This window comes from Dryobates pubescens, chromosome Z (genome assembly GCF_014839835.1).
Source record: "Dryobates pubescens isolate bDryPub1 chromosome Z, bDryPub1.pri, whole genome shotgun sequence".
In the NCBI taxonomy this organism is placed as follows: domain Eukaryota; kingdom Metazoa; phylum Chordata; class Aves; order Piciformes; family Picidae; genus Dryobates; species Dryobates pubescens.
The window spans coordinates 107,934,916-107,957,376 of record NC_071657.1 but is presented as its reverse complement, the minus strand read 5'-3'; the positions used below and the strand labels follow the sequence as shown (position 1 = coordinate 107,957,376).

The 22,461-nt window shown below is 42.6% G+C and overlaps 2 protein-coding genes across 2 annotated transcripts in view; one reads left to right on the top strand and one right to left on the bottom strand.

The window, feature by feature from the left end:
- The window catches only part of GSAP (gamma-secretase activating protein), a 50,270-nt gene extending 41,455 nt beyond the window's left edge, over positions 1–8,815 (top strand). The window contains exons 25-31 of the mRNA XM_054177753.1: positions 1,296–1,366; positions 1,915–2,009; positions 3,098–3,217; positions 4,296–4,357; positions 6,158–6,262; positions 6,409–6,502; positions 7,467–8,815. Coding sequence (XP_054033728.1) covers positions 1,296–1,366; positions 1,915–2,009; positions 3,098–3,217; positions 4,296–4,357; positions 6,158–6,262; positions 6,409–6,502; positions 7,467–7,567 — 648 coding nt within the window. The 3' untranslated portion in view covers positions 7,568–8,815. The remainder of the gene's footprint in view (positions 1–1,295; positions 1,367–1,914; positions 2,010–3,097; positions 3,218–4,295; positions 4,358–6,157; positions 6,263–6,408; positions 6,503–7,466) is intronic.
- A 172-nt stretch (positions 8,816–8,987) lies between these two features.
- Positions 8,988–22,461, bottom strand: part of CCDC146 (coiled-coil domain containing 146) — a 65,001-nt gene continuing 51,527 nt past the window's right edge. Inside the window, exons 14-19 of the mRNA XM_054178517.1 lie at positions 22,028–22,252; positions 21,186–21,414; positions 13,336–13,464; positions 11,943–12,080; positions 10,323–10,571; positions 8,988–9,225 (exon numbers count right to left, since the gene is read on the bottom strand). Coding sequence (XP_054034492.1) covers positions 9,034–9,225; positions 10,323–10,571; positions 11,943–12,080; positions 13,336–13,464; positions 21,186–21,414; positions 22,028–22,252 — 1,162 coding nt within the window. The 3' untranslated portion in view covers positions 8,988–9,033. The remainder of the gene's footprint in view (positions 9,226–10,322; positions 10,572–11,942; positions 12,081–13,335; positions 13,465–21,185; positions 21,415–22,027; positions 22,253–22,461) is intronic.

Below are 22,461 nucleotides of genomic sequence, written 5' to 3'. Positions count from 1 at the left end.
CACAGGAACTGAGCTCTTGTGTTCCCAAGTAACTTCAGTCTGCTCATCACCACTGCCTGGAATTGTAGATGTTTCAAGACAGCAAGGTGCTTCACAAATGTCAGCTTAGGCCCTTCGCTTGCACTGTCTCACTTGGGTTCATTCATTAGTTTAGAGCACTTCTGGTACTTGCTCAGAAAAATCTTATGTTATACATCAGTCACCAGAAGGTGGTGATTCTGTATCAGGTAGCTGTGCAGGGCTGGATGGAATGGTGGAGAGTGGAAGCAAAAGGTGCTGCCTCATAGAGCTTTCTGGCCAGCATAGAGAGAAGAGCACTGGGGAGCGGTACTGAAGACTGATACTGCTGTGCTGGTGTTGCCTGTGAACATCTCCTGTGTGTCCTGTTCCTTAGTCTGCTAAGAGGCTGGAGAGGTCAGAACCAATGAGGAGAGGGGGAAAAGAGGATTCCTGGTTTCTGGCCATCTTGGGGGTTAAAAGGGTTTGTAAGTTCTCATGACACCTCTCTGCAAAACACAGGGCACTCTTGCTTCCTTGGAGTTTACTGGGATTGGTTGATTAGTGCACTTTGAGGCCTAGAGATAAAAGGCATCTCAGTTCTGTTACTGAGACATGGAAGTGGTTACATGGGACACATGTGAGGGGCTGGCTAGGGGAAGTGATTTCAGTTCTTTCACGAGTGGTTTCTCTCAGCTGCAGAAGCTTAGAAGGTCCATGTGAGAACAGGGCTTGTGGCTTTTCTACTGGAGGTCCATCTGGGAGCACAGAAATGACAATGTGGGTCAAGGGATTGTGGTACTGTGTTGAGAGGCATTTGCTTGTCTCATCTTTCCTCCTTGCTAGGACTAGATTTTTGGTTCCTCCTGCAGGCTTTTTTTTCAGCAAACTGAGCATTCAAATGTCTTCAGCATCATCCTGTTTTGTTCCTTGCCAAATGCTCAGCCACTTGGACATGAGATTTTTGCTGTCATGGCAAACAGCTCTTTGAAAATGTGATGCAAGAGCATGAGATCAGTTGATATCCAAGAAGCATGATGTCTTAAGATGCTTTATGTCTTACATAGTGCTCTGATGAGCTGTAAGCATTTGCTTTAAACTTCTGGCATAGGACAATTCAGTCACAATTCCAGTTTCAATCAGTGTCGCATTTGAAGCCTCTAGGGCAAATGGATAAATAATGAAGGCATAGTAGGGGTCTCGTGGTAAGTTTTTACCAGGCTGGTGTGTGAAATGCATGAAGGCCACACAGCTCCAGTGCTCAGGCTCTTGCAAACAGCCTTTCTCTTTTGTTTTAGCTGAATCTGGTACATCGAATAATGAAAGAAGTTTGGAGAAGATATGAGCTTCATTCCTGCATCTTCTGCTTGTGAGCAAGTAATTTGTTAAACTTTACCACCTGATTTTTGAAAGATGGGCACAATAATTCTGGTCCTCAGCAGCCCTACTGGCTTGGACAGTCAGTGCTTACTCTGCTGGGAGGGTTGCTGCAACTGCCATGCACTCCCCATAACAAAGGCGCTGGCCCTCTCCAAGCCAATGTGAATATTAATCATGGAGGCAGTTTTGTGACTGAGTTCAAAGCTGCTGGGCTCACAGTGGTCTCAACTGGATGTTGGGGACTGAACGTCTCTAAGAGCCAGATCACTCTCACCAGCACTTGAGTCACCTGCTGCTTGTACTAGGGACTGCTGAGAGACTGGCAGTGGGACTAAGGGAAAGGGGACACCACAGAGACTCTGTCAGCATGGAACAGCTGCTGCTGTAGACACCTAAGTAAACCATATAGCACCCCATGGCAATTCACCCAGAATGTAGGGTGCACTAAGTGCAGGTGCAGTTCAACAGAGTGACCCTGTCCCCAGGAGGGTGGGGGCATCTCAAAGCACTGATGTGTTGCTGCTTTTTAAAACACAGTGAGGAGAGAGGGAGTGCAGGAGAGTTTGCTGTGTTCCACATCATGAGTCGGATCCTGGAAGCCACAAATGGCATGTGCCTGCCTTTGCCTCCTGGTAAGTCTTGTCTGTTGCTGGTTTAATCATCAGGGAGGAGAGCACTGCTACCAATCCCTCCCAGAAGAGCTCTAGCTGCAGGGCAAGTGTTAAGTTACCTTTGATAGTACTGAACTCTGTCCAAGACAGGGTGGGGAATACCCTCCATGAACATATGCAAGTGAAACAACCCAACACTGAATAGTTACTGCAAACAGTAACAACACATCAGAGGTATAGTTCTGCTGCCAGTAGAATGCCTGAGCACAATCTTAGCTCAGAACTAAGATTTAGACTTCTTTCATTTATATATTTTTCTTGGACAACTGGACTTTTAAGTGTAATGGGCAGCAAGGGAAAATTCTGTCCTAGAGGAAAAAAAAAAAGTTTTTCTGATGCTGCTGCCCTGATAATATTTTTAAGTTGTTGTTTTCTAAAATGATTACCTCCAGCCTTGCTGATCTTGATAGTGGACTTCGATTTCACAGCCCTCCTCAAAATCACTTCCAGTCTTTTCAAAGCACTTGCTTGTTTTTATTAGAATTTGAAAGCATTCAGAAGTCTTTTACCTGTTTGAATCTTTCTAGTTCACATTTCCTGATGTGTCTCCACTGTGTGAAACTGTTTGGGTGCAATCTGTTACACTGTGTGGGTGCAAATGGCGCCCTGCGATGACAAGAGCATCATGTGGCTGATAAGTAACAAACCCAAAGTCTTAACTCTGTCCCTGGGAATATGTGGGTGGCATCCATATACAAAGGGTGGTGAGGCCTCAGGTTTTGATTAATTAGAAAGAAAGAGGAATATACAGACAAATCAATAGAACAATTCATATATAAGGCAACAGCTTGGAGATATTTAATGACTATGATTATAGTGACCGTGTTCAGTCCCCCTGGCTTTCCCTTTCTGACAGGGTTGTACTTGAGAGGACTTAAACCATGCCTGAGATTACAAGACTTTTGATGAACTGATTTCCTCACCAAATAGAAATGGAAATGAAGAAAAGTGGTTGCTTTTGCTTTAGCTGGAGTAATGCCAGTCCCTCGTACAGGCTTAGGGGAAACCCCAGCATGGTTGTACCACCCAAGTGTGTCTCCCTTTCACAGGTTTTCACACTCTGCACTTGGGGCTTGGTGTTAGATGTCTCCCTCTGCACACCCTCCTGCACTACATTGATATTGGAGTGCTGCACTTGACAGAAACCTGTGTAAGGAAGCTGCTGAAAGGTATAGTGAGTTCCTTTGTTGTCATCTGGCTAAACTGGGAGCAGTGGCCTTTAGCTGCTCAAACTCAGACACAGAATTCCCTGCCAGTGAGACTCACCTTCTTGCAGTGCTGTTTCACTGATGATGGTGTCCAGCTGAGTGGAGAAAGTTAGGGTTCCAACTGTAGGGCTGCCAGAGCAGACAAGGAAATCCCCATTTGGAGAGTATCTGAGTTGATCATTTTACCACATGCAGCTTCTCTGTGAAGTGAATAATGAAGCTCATCATAAAACTTGCTGGAGAACTTTGTGATTATTTCTGGAAGTGACAAGGAAGTCAAGTTTGCTGTCCAGGCCTCAGCTTTTGCCTTCCTTATGTTTGGAACCAGATAATCCTGGGGCAGGGATTAGCAAACGGCTAGAAGCTCTGTGCTGGGAAGTAATTTAAAAATAAGGAGACAAAACCCTGCCTGAACCAGCATCACAGTATTTTAGTAAATATTAAGCTTGTGGACATCTAAATATAGTGTAATGTTAACTGCAAATGGGAGTTAGAATGAGTTATATAGAAATCTGTGTAGTCCTCAAGAGCAGAGTGTGTCTGAATGTGGCTTTATCCTCAGGAGAAGCTAAGTACCTCATTTCTACAGAGCAGGCTTACGGGCTTCAGAGTGAAATGGGGAGTGGGAGAAACTGGCAGTTGGCATCACATCTGTTAACTACCTTTTCTGCATCAGAAAGGATAGAACTGCAGCAGAAACTTCCTGGGATGCAGCAGTACTGTGGTAAGGTTCTCCAGCAGTAATGCATTTGATCACAGCTGCAGCCACATCCCCTTACAAGAGGGGATTTCTTTGGTGTTCATGAAGAGGGACAACACAAGATGCTGTGCCTGGTCTTGATCAATGAAACACTGTAAATGTGGGAAGTTACTTAGTCCAAACAGGTTTGAATGACTAAGTTGTTAACTAAAATGGTGATGTTCTCTACAAATACACAGGAAAATATTTATCTGAAGGCTATAAATGTAAACAACTCTGCAGTGAAAAGTGACAGTTCAAAGTTTTAGTTATTGGTGTTTTGGGCTTTCTTCTTTCTAGATCTGGATGACACTGAGCAGAATGAGAAGCTGAAGCTCAGTATTGTCATGAGGCTTCCTGAGGTAACCAATGACTTTGGATGACATTTCTTGAATCTTGGAACTCATAGGAAATTCTTCCCTGTGATCAGGATCAAGCCAATGGAAGACTTACCTCTGAATATAATAGGGCACAAAGGTCACCTGAACCTCCAGTTTCTCCATTTGCTGCTTATGAGCTGTGGGGTAGCAGATTTGTCCATGGTGGGATCCATGCAGGGGTTAGAGGACTGAGTCTGTTGTGCATGAAGCTATAAGGCTTTAATGGTGTATGGGGTTTGTGTGTGTGGTTTTGAGCATCCACAAATGCCCTTGTTTGTGAGGTCTGCGCTTGGCTTTATGTATTTTATGTCCAAAAGCTGACAGAGTAAAAGCAGTAAAATCTGATCCTGTCAAATCTGTCAGGAGTTGAACTACAAAAACTCCTCTGAAATTCCCAGCTTTGTCCACTGATAAACTGACTTGTTTAGCCACATGCTGGGACTAGCTACTGATGCTCCATTACAAGTTAAGCAGAATGAGAGATTGACTTCCCCTTCCCCCTGTTCTTAGTGCACAGCACTGCAGAGGAAACACTGGGTGAGCAGAGGAAAAGTAGGGATCCCCCCTCAGGAACTGCCCTGCTGCGAAACAGGCTTTTCTCAGCATAAGTTTCTTATTGTTTGCTCATTATGGGCTCTGACATATAGTTCAGAGGGCCAGAAGTGCCACTTGGGTTTTCCTCTAACAAGGGCTTCTTTATTTGACAGCAGTTTTGAAAAGGGGCAGTGAAGAGGAGCCCCACAGGAGGCTCTTTGTCCTCTGTCTTGTTTTGGTCAGGGGTTGGTGAGCCGGGGTCAGTGCAGGGCCCCTCTGTGCTGTCAGCTCCAGGCCTGGTGGGTGGGGAGCTCCATTTCAACTGCACTTGGATGTGAAGAGCTGGGAGGAACTTCAGGGCTATGCACTGCCAGTTCTGCACAGCAGACTCAGTGCCTTACTGTGTCTATTTACAGCCTTGGGGGAAAACGCAGAGAATAGTTTGTTTGCCAAAAAAGGACACTTTGGGGTGAATTGAGCTATTTTGAGCAGGGTTTATTCAGTAGATGACTTCAGCTGCATCAAAAGCAGCCATCATTGAAGCTGTCCAGTATTTCTAAATGAATTCTTTCAGTAGTCTGTGCTGCAGTACAGCTGAGAGTGAGGACAGGAGGAAGATCTAGATGGGGAAAACAGCAGGAGTTGGAACTGACTTCATTGCATGTTTGTTTATGTGTTGGTTAAGACTGGAAGCTTTGGGATATCAGGACTTGAATCTCTTTTGCCTTTGGGAATGTGAATTGATGTTATTAATTCCCAGGATGGTGTCCTAAATAATGGGATGCAAATTCTGCTCACAGTATCTCTCCTTGTTGGCATTTGGCTTTTGTAAGAATCCTTAGGCTGAGCCTGAGCAAAGCTCTGTTCTGAACAGAGCACTGAGGAATGGGCCATCTGTGTTACTCTTTGGGAGAAGAGAAAAGGAGAAACAGTCATTTATCCTCAATTAATAGTTAAGTATGCATGCAAAGAGCGACAGAGGGCACACCAATCAATAGAAACTTGCTGCATAGCTCAGTGGGTACTGAGCAGCAAGGGTTTGGTTCACAGCTATCTAAGAAAGGCTACAAATGATGACAGCTTATTGGCGTAATTTCTTTTGTCTTCTATTGTCACTGTCTGAAAGCAAAGCATCTGTGATACAGCCTGGTTTTCGTTCCAGTGTTTTCCCTTGTCTTCCCCCTCCCTAAACTTCTGCTGTCCTGTGCTTATAAGCTCAGGTTTGGGGTTTTGTTTTTTGCCTACTAGGCTCTTGGTCAAAAGGTCCATCAGTTTTGGGCTCATCCCATAAATGCCAACCTCATTGCACGGAAATACGTGAAATTTTTGCTGGAGAAGTTGGGGAACAGGCAGGTAAGAGCACAGAGTCATTTCACAAAGCTTCTGCTTTGACAGTGGTGAGATTCCTGGCCGCTCTGTAGGCTGTAAGACACTGAAGAGAAAGCCGGACTTGGTACTGTACACATTTCTGAACTAATCTGAAATGCTTTCCCTTACAGTGCAGTAGGCCTAGCCCTGAGAGGCTCTCAGTCCCTGTGGAGTTCTTGCCACTGAACTACCTGACCAATGTGTTGGCAGAGATAGAGAATCAAGGTACCGTTCCTTCTGTGATTTGGGATGTCAGTAGTTGTTACCCTCAGCTGTGCCCTGACTGTACTGACGTAACTGAGTTTGAGAACTCTAGAGATGGAACACTGTAGATTTGGACATCTTTCTGCTGCTTAGGGCCATCAGGGCCGCCTTCACTGCAAGTCCTTCCATCCACATCCTCTGTGTTTGGAATCATGTTAGCCAAGTTGTTGTCTGAGAACACAAGTAGTGAAATGTGGTTCTTGTTCTGTGTTCAGATGGAGAGAAGGGCTTGCTCCTGTGGTGCCTAAGAGGCAACCAAAATCAGACCTTCCACCTCAGGAAAAAGCACTCACAGCAGTAGGCCCAGAGGTACTTGGGAGGAACAGATTTATCATTTTTCAATGTTACTACTTTTTTAAAAAATGAAATATACCTTAGGGCACTTGCTTGAGAGTGAAGCAGATGGAGATGTTCCGTTCCAGAGGGAGAAAAGTGTATTAAGGCAAGTTTCAGGCTTTTTACATTGCTGCCTCTGCCTGGACTGGGGAACAAAATAAAGTCAGGGCAAGGAGCTGGAGGCTGAAACAGGATTGTCCATGTGTGGACATCTTCCATTTTGGAGAAGAAAGAGTTAAACCATACAGAATCATATGGGGATGTGCCCTGGGCCATTTTATGTACTTGCACCAACACAGCCATGGTGCTGAACTCTTCTTGAATCTCTCCAGTGTAGAATTAATATGGGAGTCCCTAGCAGCCTCCAGAGACGGTCCCAGCTTTCCTGCAAGCAGGATATCATTTACTTGTGTCCCTCTTAGGGGGAAGCTTCTGCTGTGGGTGAGCATCCAAAATAGGTATTTTGTGCAGAAAAAAGACAGGCCCATCTCTTCCAGTGTTCAGGTGGAGATGTTGAACAGGCTTCAGGACTAAGTTTTGGAGAACACTGAGGAGTTTAAATGCTGACTGCCTCACAATGTTTTTGTAGGTGTGCATCCACATGAAAACCAAGATCCTGTTAATGTCAGATTTGTAGAGGAAACAGCACTCAAACATACTGTGGCACTTCTGGGCCTCAAGTATTCCTGAAAAAAGCAGCAGCTGAAGAAAACTGCCCGGGTAACTCCTTCCATGAAAGCATTCACACACACACATGACCAACTCTTTTGTTTGTTTGGAATGCCAGCTTGTTTTGTGTAGCCACTGTTACTGACGTAAACTACTCAAAATACTGCTTGGTGCAAGTTTTTTAGGCTGAAATCACTGACTTCTAGAGAAATCCTAGAGAGATTTATCTGACACAAACCCAGGTTTCCAGCAGGAGAGATCTGGTTTCACAGGTTCATCCTGAAGGGGTCAAATAAATGCAGCTACAGCAGGTATTGAAAAGGGCTGTGAAAAATTGGTATTGCTGATAGTTATTTTAAACAGATAGTCCTGAAAAAGATAATCCATAAACTGGGCACTGTTTACTCATTTAGATTCATAAAACGATTTCTTGCTGTGGCCATGTGCTACAATCCTCCTGCCTTTGAGCTGGTCCCTTTTGGAATTATCATGAAATAGCATCCTAAAAAGCATGTGACAGGATTTTGTTTTGTTGAAGATATGTGAAATTTGTTGTAAGCAATACAGGGTAAGAAAAAAGCTCTTCAGAAATTTACCTTAACTGTGCCTTCAACAGATTCTTACTCAATTTTTCTGTTACAACTTTTAGTGTTACAGTTCCAGCTTCATTTCTTTTTGAAGCTGATGGAGGTTGGTTTTCCTTAATTTTCTACTTTTATGTATATATAACTGAGCCAGTGTTGTTTGCTTTTGTTAGTTTTATGTTCTGGACTGTGCCATTAATTTAAAATAGTAGATTGCTATGCAGAGAGAATCTGAAGTTCTGATGTAAGATTGCTGCAGTCTTTGCTGGATTTAAAACAACTCCATCAAAACTTGCTGATACTGATAGATTTTTAAGTTGTTTCAACAACAGCCCCTGATATTCTCTTAGAACAGTGTCCACAGCTGCTCCCTGTTCCTTACCAGTGAAATAAAATGACTTGGTAAGTTGGTGGTCATTCCCTTGTCATTACCATCAGTGGAGAGTTTCATTTTCGCAGAGTTTTTCTCAATATAATCTGTCTGGCAAGTGTAAACTCCAGCCAAGCCTGCAGCAAGCGGGGTGGGTGTGTTTGTGTGAGTGGTGGGGACTCTATTTCTATTATATTAATAAGAGAAGATTTTGTAACCTTTTTTGTTTTAAGGAAATGTATTATAAAATATAACTGGGTACAATAAAACCTCACCTGGAAACAAAAGAGCCTTAGTATGACGACCTCTCATTTTTCTTAACATATTAAAGCACTGCACTGCATTTGGGATACCAGGCTCCTCATAGGCAGAAGGGTCACTGACTCTTCAACTATGCTGTAGTATCAACTCTTGTTTCTGACATGGCGTTTGGCTAAACACCAAGGGCCATTGTTTCAGTGCAGTGTAAATGCCGCTGACCCTTCAGATCCAGCTGCTGGTAATAGCCTCTCCTGCTTTCAGGTGCTGTCTCTTCAGACTTCAATGGGCTTCACAAGAGGTTTTCTGAAATGTCTCATATTTGAACCAGGCTCACTTGGTTTGAAAGGAGCCAGAGCACCGTAGGGCCGTGGCACCGGGAGGCTGAATTCATCATCGGGGATGTAGGCGGTTGGGCGCTGCACAGCTGTGTGCATGTTTGCAGCTTCTTCCTCCTCTGTAGCATGCTGTGGAAGAAATGCACTTTGATTGCTCGCTGCTGGCTGTGAAACTCCAGTATTCTCCTAAGCCAACCTACAGAATGCCTGACAAAGGACATGCCATTGGTTTGTCCTGAGCAAAGCAGGAACCCCAGAGGGCTGCTGATTGTTCAGGGAAAGGAAAGTGTGAATTGTTCCCCACTTAGACCTGGGTGCACAATTCAAGCCTGCAGTGCCTCTGCCACTTGTGAAGAAAACGGATTAGATGAGCTCTTAGGTGGTGGTGTAAGTGTGCACAGAACAGGAACAAGGTAATAGCTCTGTGCTTTAAACCATGGCTGTGCTCACGCTGACAGCAGCTGTTGCTAAATACAGTTACTGCAGTGAGCTTCTACCACAGTCCTGAAAGGGAAGCATCTTCAGCATAAGAAGTGTTAATGACTGAGAAGTTTGTTCTCTAAACCAGTTTTACTGCAGCACTTTTAGTGTATACACAGTGTATTCCTCTCCCAGCATTGTGTGCCTTTCAGGGTCCCTTGGAGTAATCAGCTAAAAGGTTTACAAAGCAAAGCTAATTCCCCAGCAGCAAGTGTTTTCTCTATACACATCTGATTTCTATGCTATTTTTTCCTCTTCTGGGAGTTCTCTGCTCTAGGTTCATTGGTGGTCTCAACTAGGGAGGCATACTGTCCAGCAGCGTAGAATCTGAAGCACTGATAAGCTAAGCTGCCTTGCCCAGCAGTTTGATTTCTTCCTACTTCTGATCTGATCACTGCAGCTGGTACATAGGAAATGCAAATCAATCAATATTCCTGAACCCCACACCCAACCTTTTGCAGCATTAGTTTGAAATCAAATGGGAGCTAAGCCTTCCTTTTGGTGTATTCTTTCCTAAAGACTCAATGACCAGGGCTAAGTGGTGTGCCTGAGTGCAGTTATAACTCCCAAACCCACAATATTTCACTTCACTGCTTGGCTCCATCTGTACTGTCATCTCCACTGACTCCTGCAGCTCTCTGTTAGGCAGCAAGCAGCCACTCAGTGAGCTAGCATAGCTTTTTCTGAACGAAAAGCAGTGAAAAGATGGGGCTGAAGATCCTAAGTGCAACATGACCAACCTTTACCTTAGCTCTGGCTTCAGCTGCTGCTTTTTGCATCTTCTCGTTGCGTAAGATCTTCAACCATTCATTTTCTGTTTCTTTGGGAGGGGGAAGGCCTTGATCTATCCTTGATGAAACAGTCATCAAAAACTGTTCTTTGTCTCTCATTTCCTGCTGGAGTTTAGTGGCAAGTGCTTGTTTCATGGATACCTCTGCAACAAGAGCCATCACCTGCCGTGTTTGGTCCTTTGTTTTCTTCCGCATTTCATTTGTCTGAAGGAACAATTGCATGTTGCTAAAGCTTCCCTTTAGACACTTAACAGGGCATGCTACTTAGGCCTAAGTGCAAATAAATATAACTTGACAGGGTTTTAAAAGTAGTGTGCTTGAAAATCATGTCATGGAATAGGACGAGTCAGAACCACAGAAGTGGGCAGCTTAGGAAGTCCCATTCACTCCAAGACACAGGAAAACAAGTTAGTAATTTCCTGCTGCCTTTCTTGGCTTAACAGCAAAACTCCCACTGATTCTCACTTTCTGCAAAATTAACTTCCTCAGAAAGGTGCAAGAAGCCTAATCCTTACAAGACAATTGAGAGAGAATGCAGATGGAGCAGGGATGTGGGTTGTGAAGTTATCCTTTGCAAGATGATGACCAGAAAAAGAACAGGACAGGAATCCTTGAGTCTGAGTGGAGATGATTTAAAGAACAAACCCCTAAACCACAGCAAAACTGAAAGGCTCTTTTCTGACTGACAGGAATGGGGACAATCAGAGCAATTGTGCTTGTAACTTATGGCACACTGCTGTTTTTACAAGAGTTTATTAGCCAGTGGCAGTTATTTGGGTGTGTGAAATCATGTTACTACTTGTTTGTGAAAAAATATTTATTAAAAAGATTTGTTTAAAGCCTGAGTGCCAAATTTAACACCTAAGTAAAGGCACCAAAAAATAAATAAATAAAAAAAGCAGCAACCCTGGCCCTGTTTTACATTAATTATTTAACTTTTTTTTTCTTTATATCTTTTACTCTAAATAGAGCTTTTTCGTGAAGGACATGGTGTGGGTGAGAGGATTTTTGCTATGGCAGCTAAAAGGAAATAGCTATAATTATATAAAAGCAACAGTACTGAAAATGCTGTGTTGTTCTTGTGTGGTTCTCCCTACCTGAACAACAACAAAACCTTTAGCCAGATGTCAACTTTATCTTTTCATGTGATGGAGTAGAATTTAGCTGCCTCATCTTTATGTCTTTTCAGCCTTTGATATGTTTGTTGTGGAAAGGCTGTTAAGTATTCTCATCGGATGGCTTAGGTTGGAAGGGACCCTAGAGGTCATCTACTCCAATCATGTGCAAAAGGAGGGTTCTACAAGTTTGCAAGCATTTACCTGAGAACTAATCCCAGACTTTGATGAGAGGAGCTATTTATGGTGCACCTTTCAAAGGCAAAGTGCAGTCACTTACTGCTTCTGGTTTGTCTGTGTTGCTGTTACTACTAAACGGCTAACATTTCTGAAGACTAACTTGATTTGTCTCTCACTATTTCCAGCCACTTTAGTAATCCACAAGTGAGTCACCTTACTTCTTGCCTAGATATTTCATTTCTCACAGGCCAGCTTGCAGAATGTGCAAAGCCCTTCTTACCCTTTTAGCCAAGAGCAGTGCTTTCTGATTCCTGTTTGCTGCCATGGTGCGGATTCCGTCTGTCAGCCTGGAAACGTGCTCATAGAGAATATCTTTTTCCAGTAACAACTTCTCCTTCTGCAGCAGCTCTGCCTCTAGCTGTAGTGAGAAGGTGTATATGGGGTCTAGGTGAATGACAGGGGAAGGTGCAGCACAAAGTGTTCCAGCAGTTGCATTGAGAACTGCTGAAATCATGCTGGTGTAGATGTAGCTAGAAGTAATTCCTCAAGGCCTTTACCCTCTCTGCCAAGTATCGGGCCCAGGTTGGTTTCACTTGGTTACTGTCTGTTGCACAGCTCTTCCATAGCAGACTTGGCCCTTTTTGGAGCAGGGGGGTTACACCAGCACTATTGCTGCCTTGCTGTGATTTTCTTGAAAGCAATGGGGGTTTTACAGTGGTTTGTTTGGGGCTTTTTACAAATCTTCTGGCTCTTTGAGTTGAGAATAATGAGAAGGTTTCAGCTCTTGCTTTAAATAACTTCTCTGTGCTGCCACTAAAACCAAAAGAATGTAGGAGGTGCAAAGACGAAGAAAGTCCTGTGCAACTAAAAGAACTTCCAAATCACAAAGAGATTGGAAAAGAACACTTAACCTTATTCTCAGGAGTCCAAGCAACCTGGCTTTTTGACATGGAGGTTGCTGTGTTGTAGCCTGCTTGGCTAGGCAGAGTTCCTTCCTGTGAAGGAATATGGGACAGTAGAGCAAAAAGCTCAGGTAATTAGAAGTGTTCATGGTAAATCCTTACAAACTGGATTTCACAAGGAGGACTTAATTATGTTCTGCTCCAAGCTTGCCATTACCGTAACAATTTCACAGCCCCACCTCAATCCTAAACATTAAACCCAGAGAGGGGACTTTTGTGCCCCTGCAAAGGGAACAGGCAACAACAGCTAAGAAAATACCACAGCTGCTTCTTCCCTTTCTTTTCCCCCATATGCCATACAGGAGGTGCCCTAAATTAGCTTTCATATGAATTTCATTTTGCAGCCTCTCCTGGCAGCTACTGACAATGGTGCAGCCAGGTGTGCAGCTGCTTGGCTGGCCTAGCTGCCACTTCCATGCAGCTTTCCATGCACTTCTGTGGCTTCCTGTTTACTGTGGAAACAAAGCAGTCGAGCCAGAAGACAGGTGTTTGTTTGATTCTGTCATGTATGAAGACTATGCTAAGAGGGCAGCAGGACCGCCTCCTGCTCACAGCCCCTGCAGAGGTGAAACAGCTCACAGCCAGCTGCAAGAGGACAGCTTTATTAGCACTTTGTTATCACAGAAAGTTTATTTCTAAAAATCCAATATTTGATTTTTCAAAGTAGTCAAATCACAGCAGGAGGGATTGGAAAGTGAGAAGTAATGTTACCTGCTCAATCTTTTTTGTCAGCTCAGGAGGAGATGGGTCCTTCCCTCTCAAGTCTCGCTTTCTACGCTCATTTGTGGGCTCAGCCAAGATGTCCTCCATGTGTTTAATCCTGTCCTTGCACTGGGAATACTAGCAAACAGAAAGACACCACAGTTATTTTTCCAGCCCAAAAGCCCAAAGCTTTGCTGTTACTGGGTGACAAGAGAGGGATGGTCTTCATGTGTCTGACTTACAGCAGAACTGCACAAACATGGCCGGGGTGGCTGCACAGCCAACACCTGGGCTTGGAAGCAGGACTCCAGCCTTGCTGGGAGATGCTTGGGGTGTTTGGGCAGTGTAGGACTAAGCAAAACGATTCTAGTCAAACATTAGGAACCATTTCCCTACAAAACCGGAGATGGCTGTTTGCCATAATGCTGTTCTACTGCTAGTGAATGACAGTTTGAAAAGCAGGAGACTGTCCCAAAAGGTCATCTACAGAGTGCACTAACATAAATCAGCTTCATCTTACTAGTGTTTTAGATGTTTTGCACACTTGTTCCTTTGAGCCCTTCTCCACGTGCAGCACAACCATCTGTAATTGTGTATTACTAACTCAGCAACCCAGAAGAGGCTTTTCTGAGTCACCAGGTATCATGACAAGAGCCCTAGACCAGAAGATGATTCTTACATGCTGAACACGTTTGGTAGATCAGGAAAAGGCTGTCTTGAGGCCTGATTACCTTCACCTTCTCCTGGGTGGCCTGGATGGAAAGCACCTGGATGGAAAGCACCCCCAGGTGAGAATCCCCACCTAACTCACCCCCAGACCTTGATCCTGCAGACTTTAACAGACAAGGTGTCCTTGCACTGGGAAGGAGGGAGGGTAGCACAGAAGTTAATGAGCCTTTTTAATTTTTTTTTTCTTTCAAGGAACTACAGTGTTGTACTTGCAGGGCATAGGAAAACCCTGCTGTCTGCCAGAAATTCAGTCCCACCTGCTGCTTTTTCCACAGGCTCCTTCTTTATCCTCCAGAAGAGACTGTTTGAGGTGGAGATTTTCTTTTATTCCCTACAATCTTCTATTGTACCCACAAGATCTATTTAGGGATGTGGGAAGGATGCAAGTGCCTGACACTTTGGTTGCAAATCAAATCTGAAAGTCTCACTTCCCTGCTGGTTAGCAGTAAAGCTCTCATCCCTACAGGCATCCAGCTTTTTTGTGTTAAAGTTCTCAGGCATGTGTCCTGAAGTGACTCAGTGGTGGCAGTGAGCTATGTGGTGCTGCTGGAACCCAGAGAAGCAGGTGTTCTCTGACCTTTCTGATGTGAGAGTTTCCCATGGAATAATACTTTCCAGAATACATCAGATGGACACCCGTGCTTTGTGTAAATACCCACTGAAGAAGTGACTGGGCCCATTTCTTCATGTTTGGATTTGCAAAACTGACAGTGGTGAGGTTTTGTGCTTTGATATGCACCTGAACATCTGTCAGTACATTGTCATTCCAACCTTAATCTATTAGTGCTAACCTACCATGACCCAAACAAGTTGATCTAAATGCAGTCAAATGCAGGTGATGATAATGTTAAGGAAACAAGTGGTCAGTGGCTCTTAGGAGCAGTCACCAGAAAGACAAAGAAAATATTTACATGTTGCTACCGGGATGGGGTTTGTCACTGGAAATTATCATGTTTAACTGGCAAAAGGAAAACTGACAGATCTTGGGTGAACACTTGTCTTAAACACTTCTTTTTCTGTTAAAAGAAGCCTCATGAAGCTCCTTCTTTCGTGTTTTGTCTGAGAGCAGGCAAGGTAAAAACCTTAAATAACTGTAATGAAAGATTTCCTTGTCATGTCATGACTCAGTTTACAGTGAATGCCAGCTAGGTACTTGTTACAGTTTGAAGGGAGAGCTTAAGCCTAGTCCATGACTGCAAAGAAGTAAAATAAATTACCATTGGATGTAAAAGGAAAACAATGATCAAGTCTATATAATTCATTGGATTGCTAACGGGAATACAGAGAGAGACATAACCAGTTCTTTCTCTCTTTTCTTCTTTTGTCACTTCTGCTTGCACCTTTCTCTCTCCTGTGGCCTTGCCAGGATATCTTTGTTTTGACTGCTGTGTGAGGTAATGGGAAGGAGGGAGGGAGTTGGGGAGGAGGTGAATGGGTCCCCATGATCCATCCAGGGGGTTCTGAGGAGTTTCTGTGTTGTTTGTAAGTTATAAATATATATATATATATATATATATAATGTATATTTTATACACAGTCATTGTATTTCATATTTCTAGATTGCATTTTGCTTGTAAATATAGCTTCATTTGCTTCCACCCTAAACTGAGATGGTCTGGCAATTTATTTTGGGGGGTAGTTTCTCCAAATTAGTTGGGGGGTAATTTCAACCCACCACAGTACTGAAAGGTTTAATGCAATTATAAAAAACTAAACCACAAGACCAATAATACATGGAGTGCATGAATGTAAGAGCAGGACCAGCACAAACAACAGGATGCAGCTATGCTTCCAGTGATGTTTCCTATCTGGGGCCACCCAGATAACCACTAACTCAGCTGAAAATGCCTTGCTGGAGGCAATAGTACCTTAATGAGACTAGGGACAAGTCACCAAGTCAATTTTTGCATGATTGAATAGTTACATTAGAGAAGAAGGACTCCTGTAGCCAAATCACTGTCCAAGATGGTAAAATAACCCAGCCAACATAAAAAGCTTCATGTTAAACTTAAACATTGGGCTTCATTTCTTAGTTTTCAATACACTATGAATCAGGAGTGATTAGATGCAGGCTAATCTGTAAGTCCAGAAAACAAAGCACATTTAGAGATAAGCACACTTCTGTGTCTGTTTCAGGGATCTGACCATATATATCTTTATTGTCTCCTGTTTGTGGTGTTTTCCTTGGACAGACCTTATCTCACTTCTGAGAGACTCTAAGTCTTAAAACCAAAGCCCCAATCTTGGAGTGGGTTTGATAGAGGTGATTGGAAAAGGCCCTGCCAGAAGGGCTTTCTATATCTGAAGGTAATCAGTCCAGAGGCATTCTTGAAGGATGGACAGACAAGAGGGAGTGCATGCCAAGACAAAGGAAGTGCTCTGAATAGGTGGAGATCTGGTGCTTATTTTGGAAATGCCAGAGAAGGCAGGTGAGGTCTGCAGGGCATTAGGGCAGATATCATAACTGCTTTTAAAAATAGCAGGGGAAAGAAGCTATGGAACCACAGAAAACTTTGGGTTTTTTGAGAACAAATCTGGAACAAATCATTCAGCTTGCTTTGTAGGCAGCTAGAAAAGGAACAGGATAGAAGTCACAGCCAACACAAGTGTGTTGAGTTGTGCCACACCAAACCCCATTTCCTACAATGATAATTTAACAGGTCTGAGGATGACAATACATCTGGATTTTTACATAGCTTCAATATTGTTTCATATGACACATACACAAGGTAAGAAAATGGATTCTTGATGAAAATAAAAGTACTGTATCAGCAGAATGAGATTAAGCTGAAACAGACTGCAAACACTTTTTGGAGGAGAAGATTCAGAATTACCCTGTCCTGAACAAAAGGGAAAATATCCAATAACAAATGCAGGAAAAATTACCTGTACAAATATAGACTTGAGGCCATCTGATCAGATAGACTTTCTTCAGAGAAGGCTCTGGTTGCTACATGCAGAACCAATATGGCACCTTGCAAGAAAGGCTCCCATCCTATCTGCACACAAAAGCATCAGTATAACCTGCAAGATGCCTGAATGAATTCTCTCACTCTCAGCTAATGCTATTAGACACTGCACCTCAAGAAAAATAATGACCAAGTTCCCAGAAATAAAGGAAATATTGAAAGAGAATGATGTAAGAAAAATCTGTAAGGGCTGATTAATTGAAACAGGAAAAGGATGGGAGAGGTAGATGATTAACTTTCTTCCATTAACAAGAAAGAGAATGATCCATTTATCATGTCACTGGTAGATAGAATACAAATCAATGCAGCAGGAAAGATCCAGGATAAAGGTTAAGAAAATCCTTCCACTCTTAAGGAAGGACTAGGATAGCTTGCTGAGGGACTGGGTGATGGCTTAACCCTTAGCAATGACAGGCAATCTGTTGCTGGAGCAGGAGCAGGACTGCCTAGATGAACTCTCTACCTCTCTACTAGGCCCATTTTTCTGTGGTTGGGATGATGTAGTCTGGAGTTGTATTAAAACTTGGCCAAATGCCTCAAATAAATGGTTGGTACCTTTATGCTAACTGAACTCTGAGGCACTGAAGTTCCATATACAGCATCTTGACAGCTCAGCAGTGTTGAACTAATTAATGATTAATGCCAAGTATTTCTCATTGATGCATGAAGGCAGATTAGTTTTCACAGGTCACTTCAGCCAGCAGGAACAGTTCCCTGCTGTGCAGCCCCAATTAAAAGTTACATAGTTTCATGACCAGAGAAAACCACTTTAGGATCTCACTAGGCGGTTTTTGTGCTAGATAAAGGAAGTACCTGTAAGTATTTATGATTGTAATGTTTTACATTCACAGTAACAGAAATACCTAGTCCATGCTATTAGCACTTTCACATTTCACTATTTTCACAAATTTCACTAGTATTCACTAGCTGAAGCCTACTCACCCATGTTCTGCTCTCTTGGGGAAGAATGCAAGTTCTGCTGAGAAGCACATGGGTGGAACATGCATCAGGCTGGTGATCAAGCAGCTCATGTGGAATAGAGGAGTCCCAGGTGACATTTTTGTTCTGGCTGAATTGGCACACAGCCCTGAGCTGTGCTTTTGCAGTAGGGTACCACAGCCACCCAGACAGTGGGGGCAGCTTCTGCAGCCTACTGCTGATTAAAGCATGTGGTGAGAATACTGGGACTTAGATTCAAACAATGTTTCTGTAAGAGTCAAAATACCTCAAATGCAAGCAAGAAATTCTGAAATCTTTTCTATTTTGTAAGGCTGAATCTTGTTTTCCTTTCAGATCTCTCCATATGTTTGAAGTATTACCAATTATGTATATCTGTTGTTGGAAAATCCTTCAGCATTTAGTACTAGAAAGTTTAATTCACCTGTGGAGTGAGAAAAAGGAAGAAAGGTCTGGGGTAATGGGAAGGGTGGGAAATGCAGGAGAGCAGGGAAAAAAATTAATTGGAGTAAGATGGCAAAACATGAACAATACCAAAGACTTAAGGAGACAGGAAGGGTAAGTAAAGTGAAGAAGAAAATGTAAGAGGTACAGGTATGGGATTCAACCTAATTCAGATGATCTAAACTGTATTTTAATTGTAGATGCCTTTTGAAGCACTCTTCTCATACGATTCAAAGTTTCCCACACCACTGATGAGGTGAGAGAATAAAGACCTCCAAGAGGAATATTGCACTCCCTAAGTAAGGGTGTCAGGATCTCCCTCTGGAGGCTAAGGCATCCAATTCTTGCCACTAATAGAGAGAACTGCTCCCAACAGAAAGTTAAGGTTGATATACTGACTCTTACACAAGGTCACAACAGTAGGGTTAAAAAATTAAGATAAAAACTCAGAAATGAGATTTCCTATCTGCATTAGAGGACATCTGTGTGCCCTTTGACAGAAACTGGGGTTCTGTGGTGCACTGCTCAGCTGTCTGTACATTCATAATTAGCTAAATTGAAAGATAGACTAATGGTAGTACAAAAGGAGCTCCAGTTACAATTTCTTCAGATTTCTGCTTGGCTTCAGAGAATAGAATAGAATAGAATAGAATAGAATAGAATAGAATAGAATAGAATAGAATAGAATAGAATAGAATAGAATAGAATTAACCAGGTTGGAAAAGACCTTTGAGATCATTGAGTCCAACCTATCACCCAACACCATCTAATCAACTAAACCATGGCACTAAGTGCCCCATCCAGTCTCTTCCTAAACAACTCCAGTGATGACGATTCCACCATCTCCCTGGGCAGCCCATTCCAATGTCAAATCACTCCTTCTGTGTAGAGCTTCTTCCTAACATCCAGCCTAAATCTCCCCTGGTGCAGCTTGAGACTGTGTCCTCTTGTTCTGGTGCTGGCTGCCTGGGAGAAGAGACCAACCCCCACCTGGTTACAACCTCCCTTCACGTAGTTGTAGACAGCAATAAGGTCTCCCCTCAGCCTCCTCTTCTTCAGGCTAAGCAACCCCAGCTCCCTCAGCCTCTTCTCATAGGGCTTGGGCTCCAGACCTCTCACCAGCTTTGTTGCCCTTCTCTGGTCACCTTCCAGCAAGTCAACATCTTTCCTAAAGTGAGGGGCCCAGAACTGTACACAGTACTCAAGGTATGAGGTTGGTTTCATAGATGGAACAAGTGATTTGGAGCTGTGTTCACCACATCAAGTCAAAGTCTTGTAAGACCCTTTACAACTCATACCTGAACAGAACATGAGTCAGATTTCACCACGGGGCAAATCTGTAATCAGTACACAAGTTAGCATTCTTTTATTTAAAGCACAAAGATAAAGCCAGATAATTTGAAACTGTTTCTCACTAGCTATAATGACTGTTGCTAGTGGAAGAATAAGAATGCTAGAATGAACTGGCTGGGTTGATGGCCAGGTTGAACTATGCAATGTTCAATAACCACAATATCTAGTTATTTTAAAGGCTGGTAACTAGTTATTTGCCATTGTTCACTAGAAAATTTCTGCCTTGGGAGCATTTGTTAATACTACTCCATGTGCTGTATCTCACCACTTTGTATTTTTCTACTTTTTAAACCATGTCAATATTGCAACAAGCTTTAATGCACCTGTTACACTATCCTCCCTTTATGAGTGTTTTCAGGCTTCACATGAGCCATCACCACAAACAAGAAAGTTTTAAGAATGCAGAACAAGCAATGCAAAGCTTTATGAATGATTTTGAGTCCACAAAACTCATCTGCTTTTTGTCACTGTATTTGACTCAGTCTCATTCTAAATCTTACCTGAAAATCTCTCTCTTCTAGTTGTCTTTATCACTGTATGTTTTTCATACTGCCCCTGTTCATCATTTAAATCTGTAGTGGCACTGCCAAGCTCTTTGGGGTATGACTTGCATAAGGTATTGTCCAACATCTTACTCTTTCAGCAGAACATACAACTTCTTTACAAGACCAGAAGTACCAGAATAGTGCTAGCACTATCTAACAGTGAGTCACAGCTCCCAAGGATGTGATTATGAAAGGCAGTGGTACAGTCTCATTTATGATTTTGTGCAGACATTAACAGAATATGTATGGAAAAAAATTCCATCTGGAGAGAAGGTCAAAAGTAAATGAGCCATTTCAGAAAGCAAGGAAAGAATGTCCCAAGCACTGCAGTTCGCTTAATGTCATTTTGTAACTAGAACTACAACTTACACTGGTGTTATGTAGGAGAAAATCTATGTGGATTATATCATTGTAGGCAGCAGAGCAGGCTCAGGGTCAAGTGTGAATTGCGTTATTATTTTCGAAATTTGAAGAGCTAAGTAGATCTTCCACCCCTCCACCTACCCCATCAATACACTTCTAACAGATTTCATCTACATTCCCATTTTTTCCCCATGACTCCCATTCTCCAGCTTAGTCATTCTGACATTTCAGGCTGTGGGGAGCATTAGCTGAGATTCCATGCCCAGGAAGCATTTGGCATACACATAGCAAAGGGCATCAGCCAATTACCCATAAGTGTAGAGACTCACAGATCTGAAGTTAAAAATGTACATCAGTGGTTTGCTAGACAGGTGCATTGCTGGCCTTAGTTTGAATATACCTCCTGCATCCAGACATTTTTTTTTGCTGTGCAATTATGTTAAGCCTTAAAATACAGAAAAATACAAACAAAACAAACAAGGTTTTATTTGTCACCAACCTGTATCTGAAGTACCACCAGCTGTGCATCCAGGGCATTCTTCACTGGCAGTGTTCTGAACCACAATTTAATCTGTCTCTTTTTCTCAGCTATCTTCAACTTCAGCAATCTGATCCTTTCATCCATAGCTTGCATCTCAAGATCTCCATTCCTACACAGCAGCTCTTGCGTGTTTACTTTTTCATATAAGATGCATAGTTCTTCTTCTCGCTCTCTCAGCAGAAGACCACTGCAATAAACCCAAAATAAAAGGGCAAAAATTTAAACAATTTGACTCACATTCAGCTTATATTCAGTATATTCCACTCAAGAACATAGCTGGTGACCAAAGACAGCAATAATCCAGGAAAACGCACAAAGCTTTCACAACTCTCGTTTAATATCATGGCAACGTTCTAAATCTGTAACAAAACCATTACAATGTGATAACAATAAACAATTGCAAAGGTTACTCTAGTCTCTCATTTGATTTGGAAAGCTCTTTTGGCCTTCCACAGAATTAATTTAAGAATGGTTTAATGATTATGATCAGGGAGATTTACATCTTTGTTGTTTGTATATGTCATTTGCACAGAAATGGCAGCAAGAGGCTGAAGTTCTCAATCAGGCAGCAGCCAAGGCACCCTATTTATTTTAATAATAGTTCTGAAGAATGAACAACTTCACCAATCAAGAAAAAGTCTGTGTAATGCACTGCACTGAGGCAGATGACTGTTTAGCCAGTAGACTGCAGCGAGGCAGCCTTTTAGTATTCCCAATTTGGAGTGCTTGTAAATTGAGAACTATGTTGATTCATCAGTGTCAAAATTAAACACTATATGAGATCAAACATCCACGCCTACCTGTTTGTTTGTTGCTGAATAGCCCTTTCATATTGTTTGCATTGCTGCACGATTTCCTCTTCAATGTGTGTGACTACGCTGGTAAATTTCTCAAGCTCCAGACACTGTTGCTGCTCCTTTTCTTTCATCTCATGCATGATCTGTACAATTTTGCCACAATCACTTTTGAGACTCTCTATAATTGCTGCATTATTTTTATTCTTCAGATGTAGTTTCTGCAATTTTCTTTAACATAACAGAAAAATAGGAAGGTTTTTAGTCTTTTAAATTTGAAAGCATTTTCAGCAACTAAAAGCAGAGCTTAAACTAATTCCTCAAATCCACAAAATGTTGCTCTTTTTGACAGAAGAATTACAAGAAGCAGAAAGACTCTGAGAACAGCTTTTGTCTGCAAGCTCTTTCCAGCTTGAGAACTGGATTGTGGCCCTAAAGCA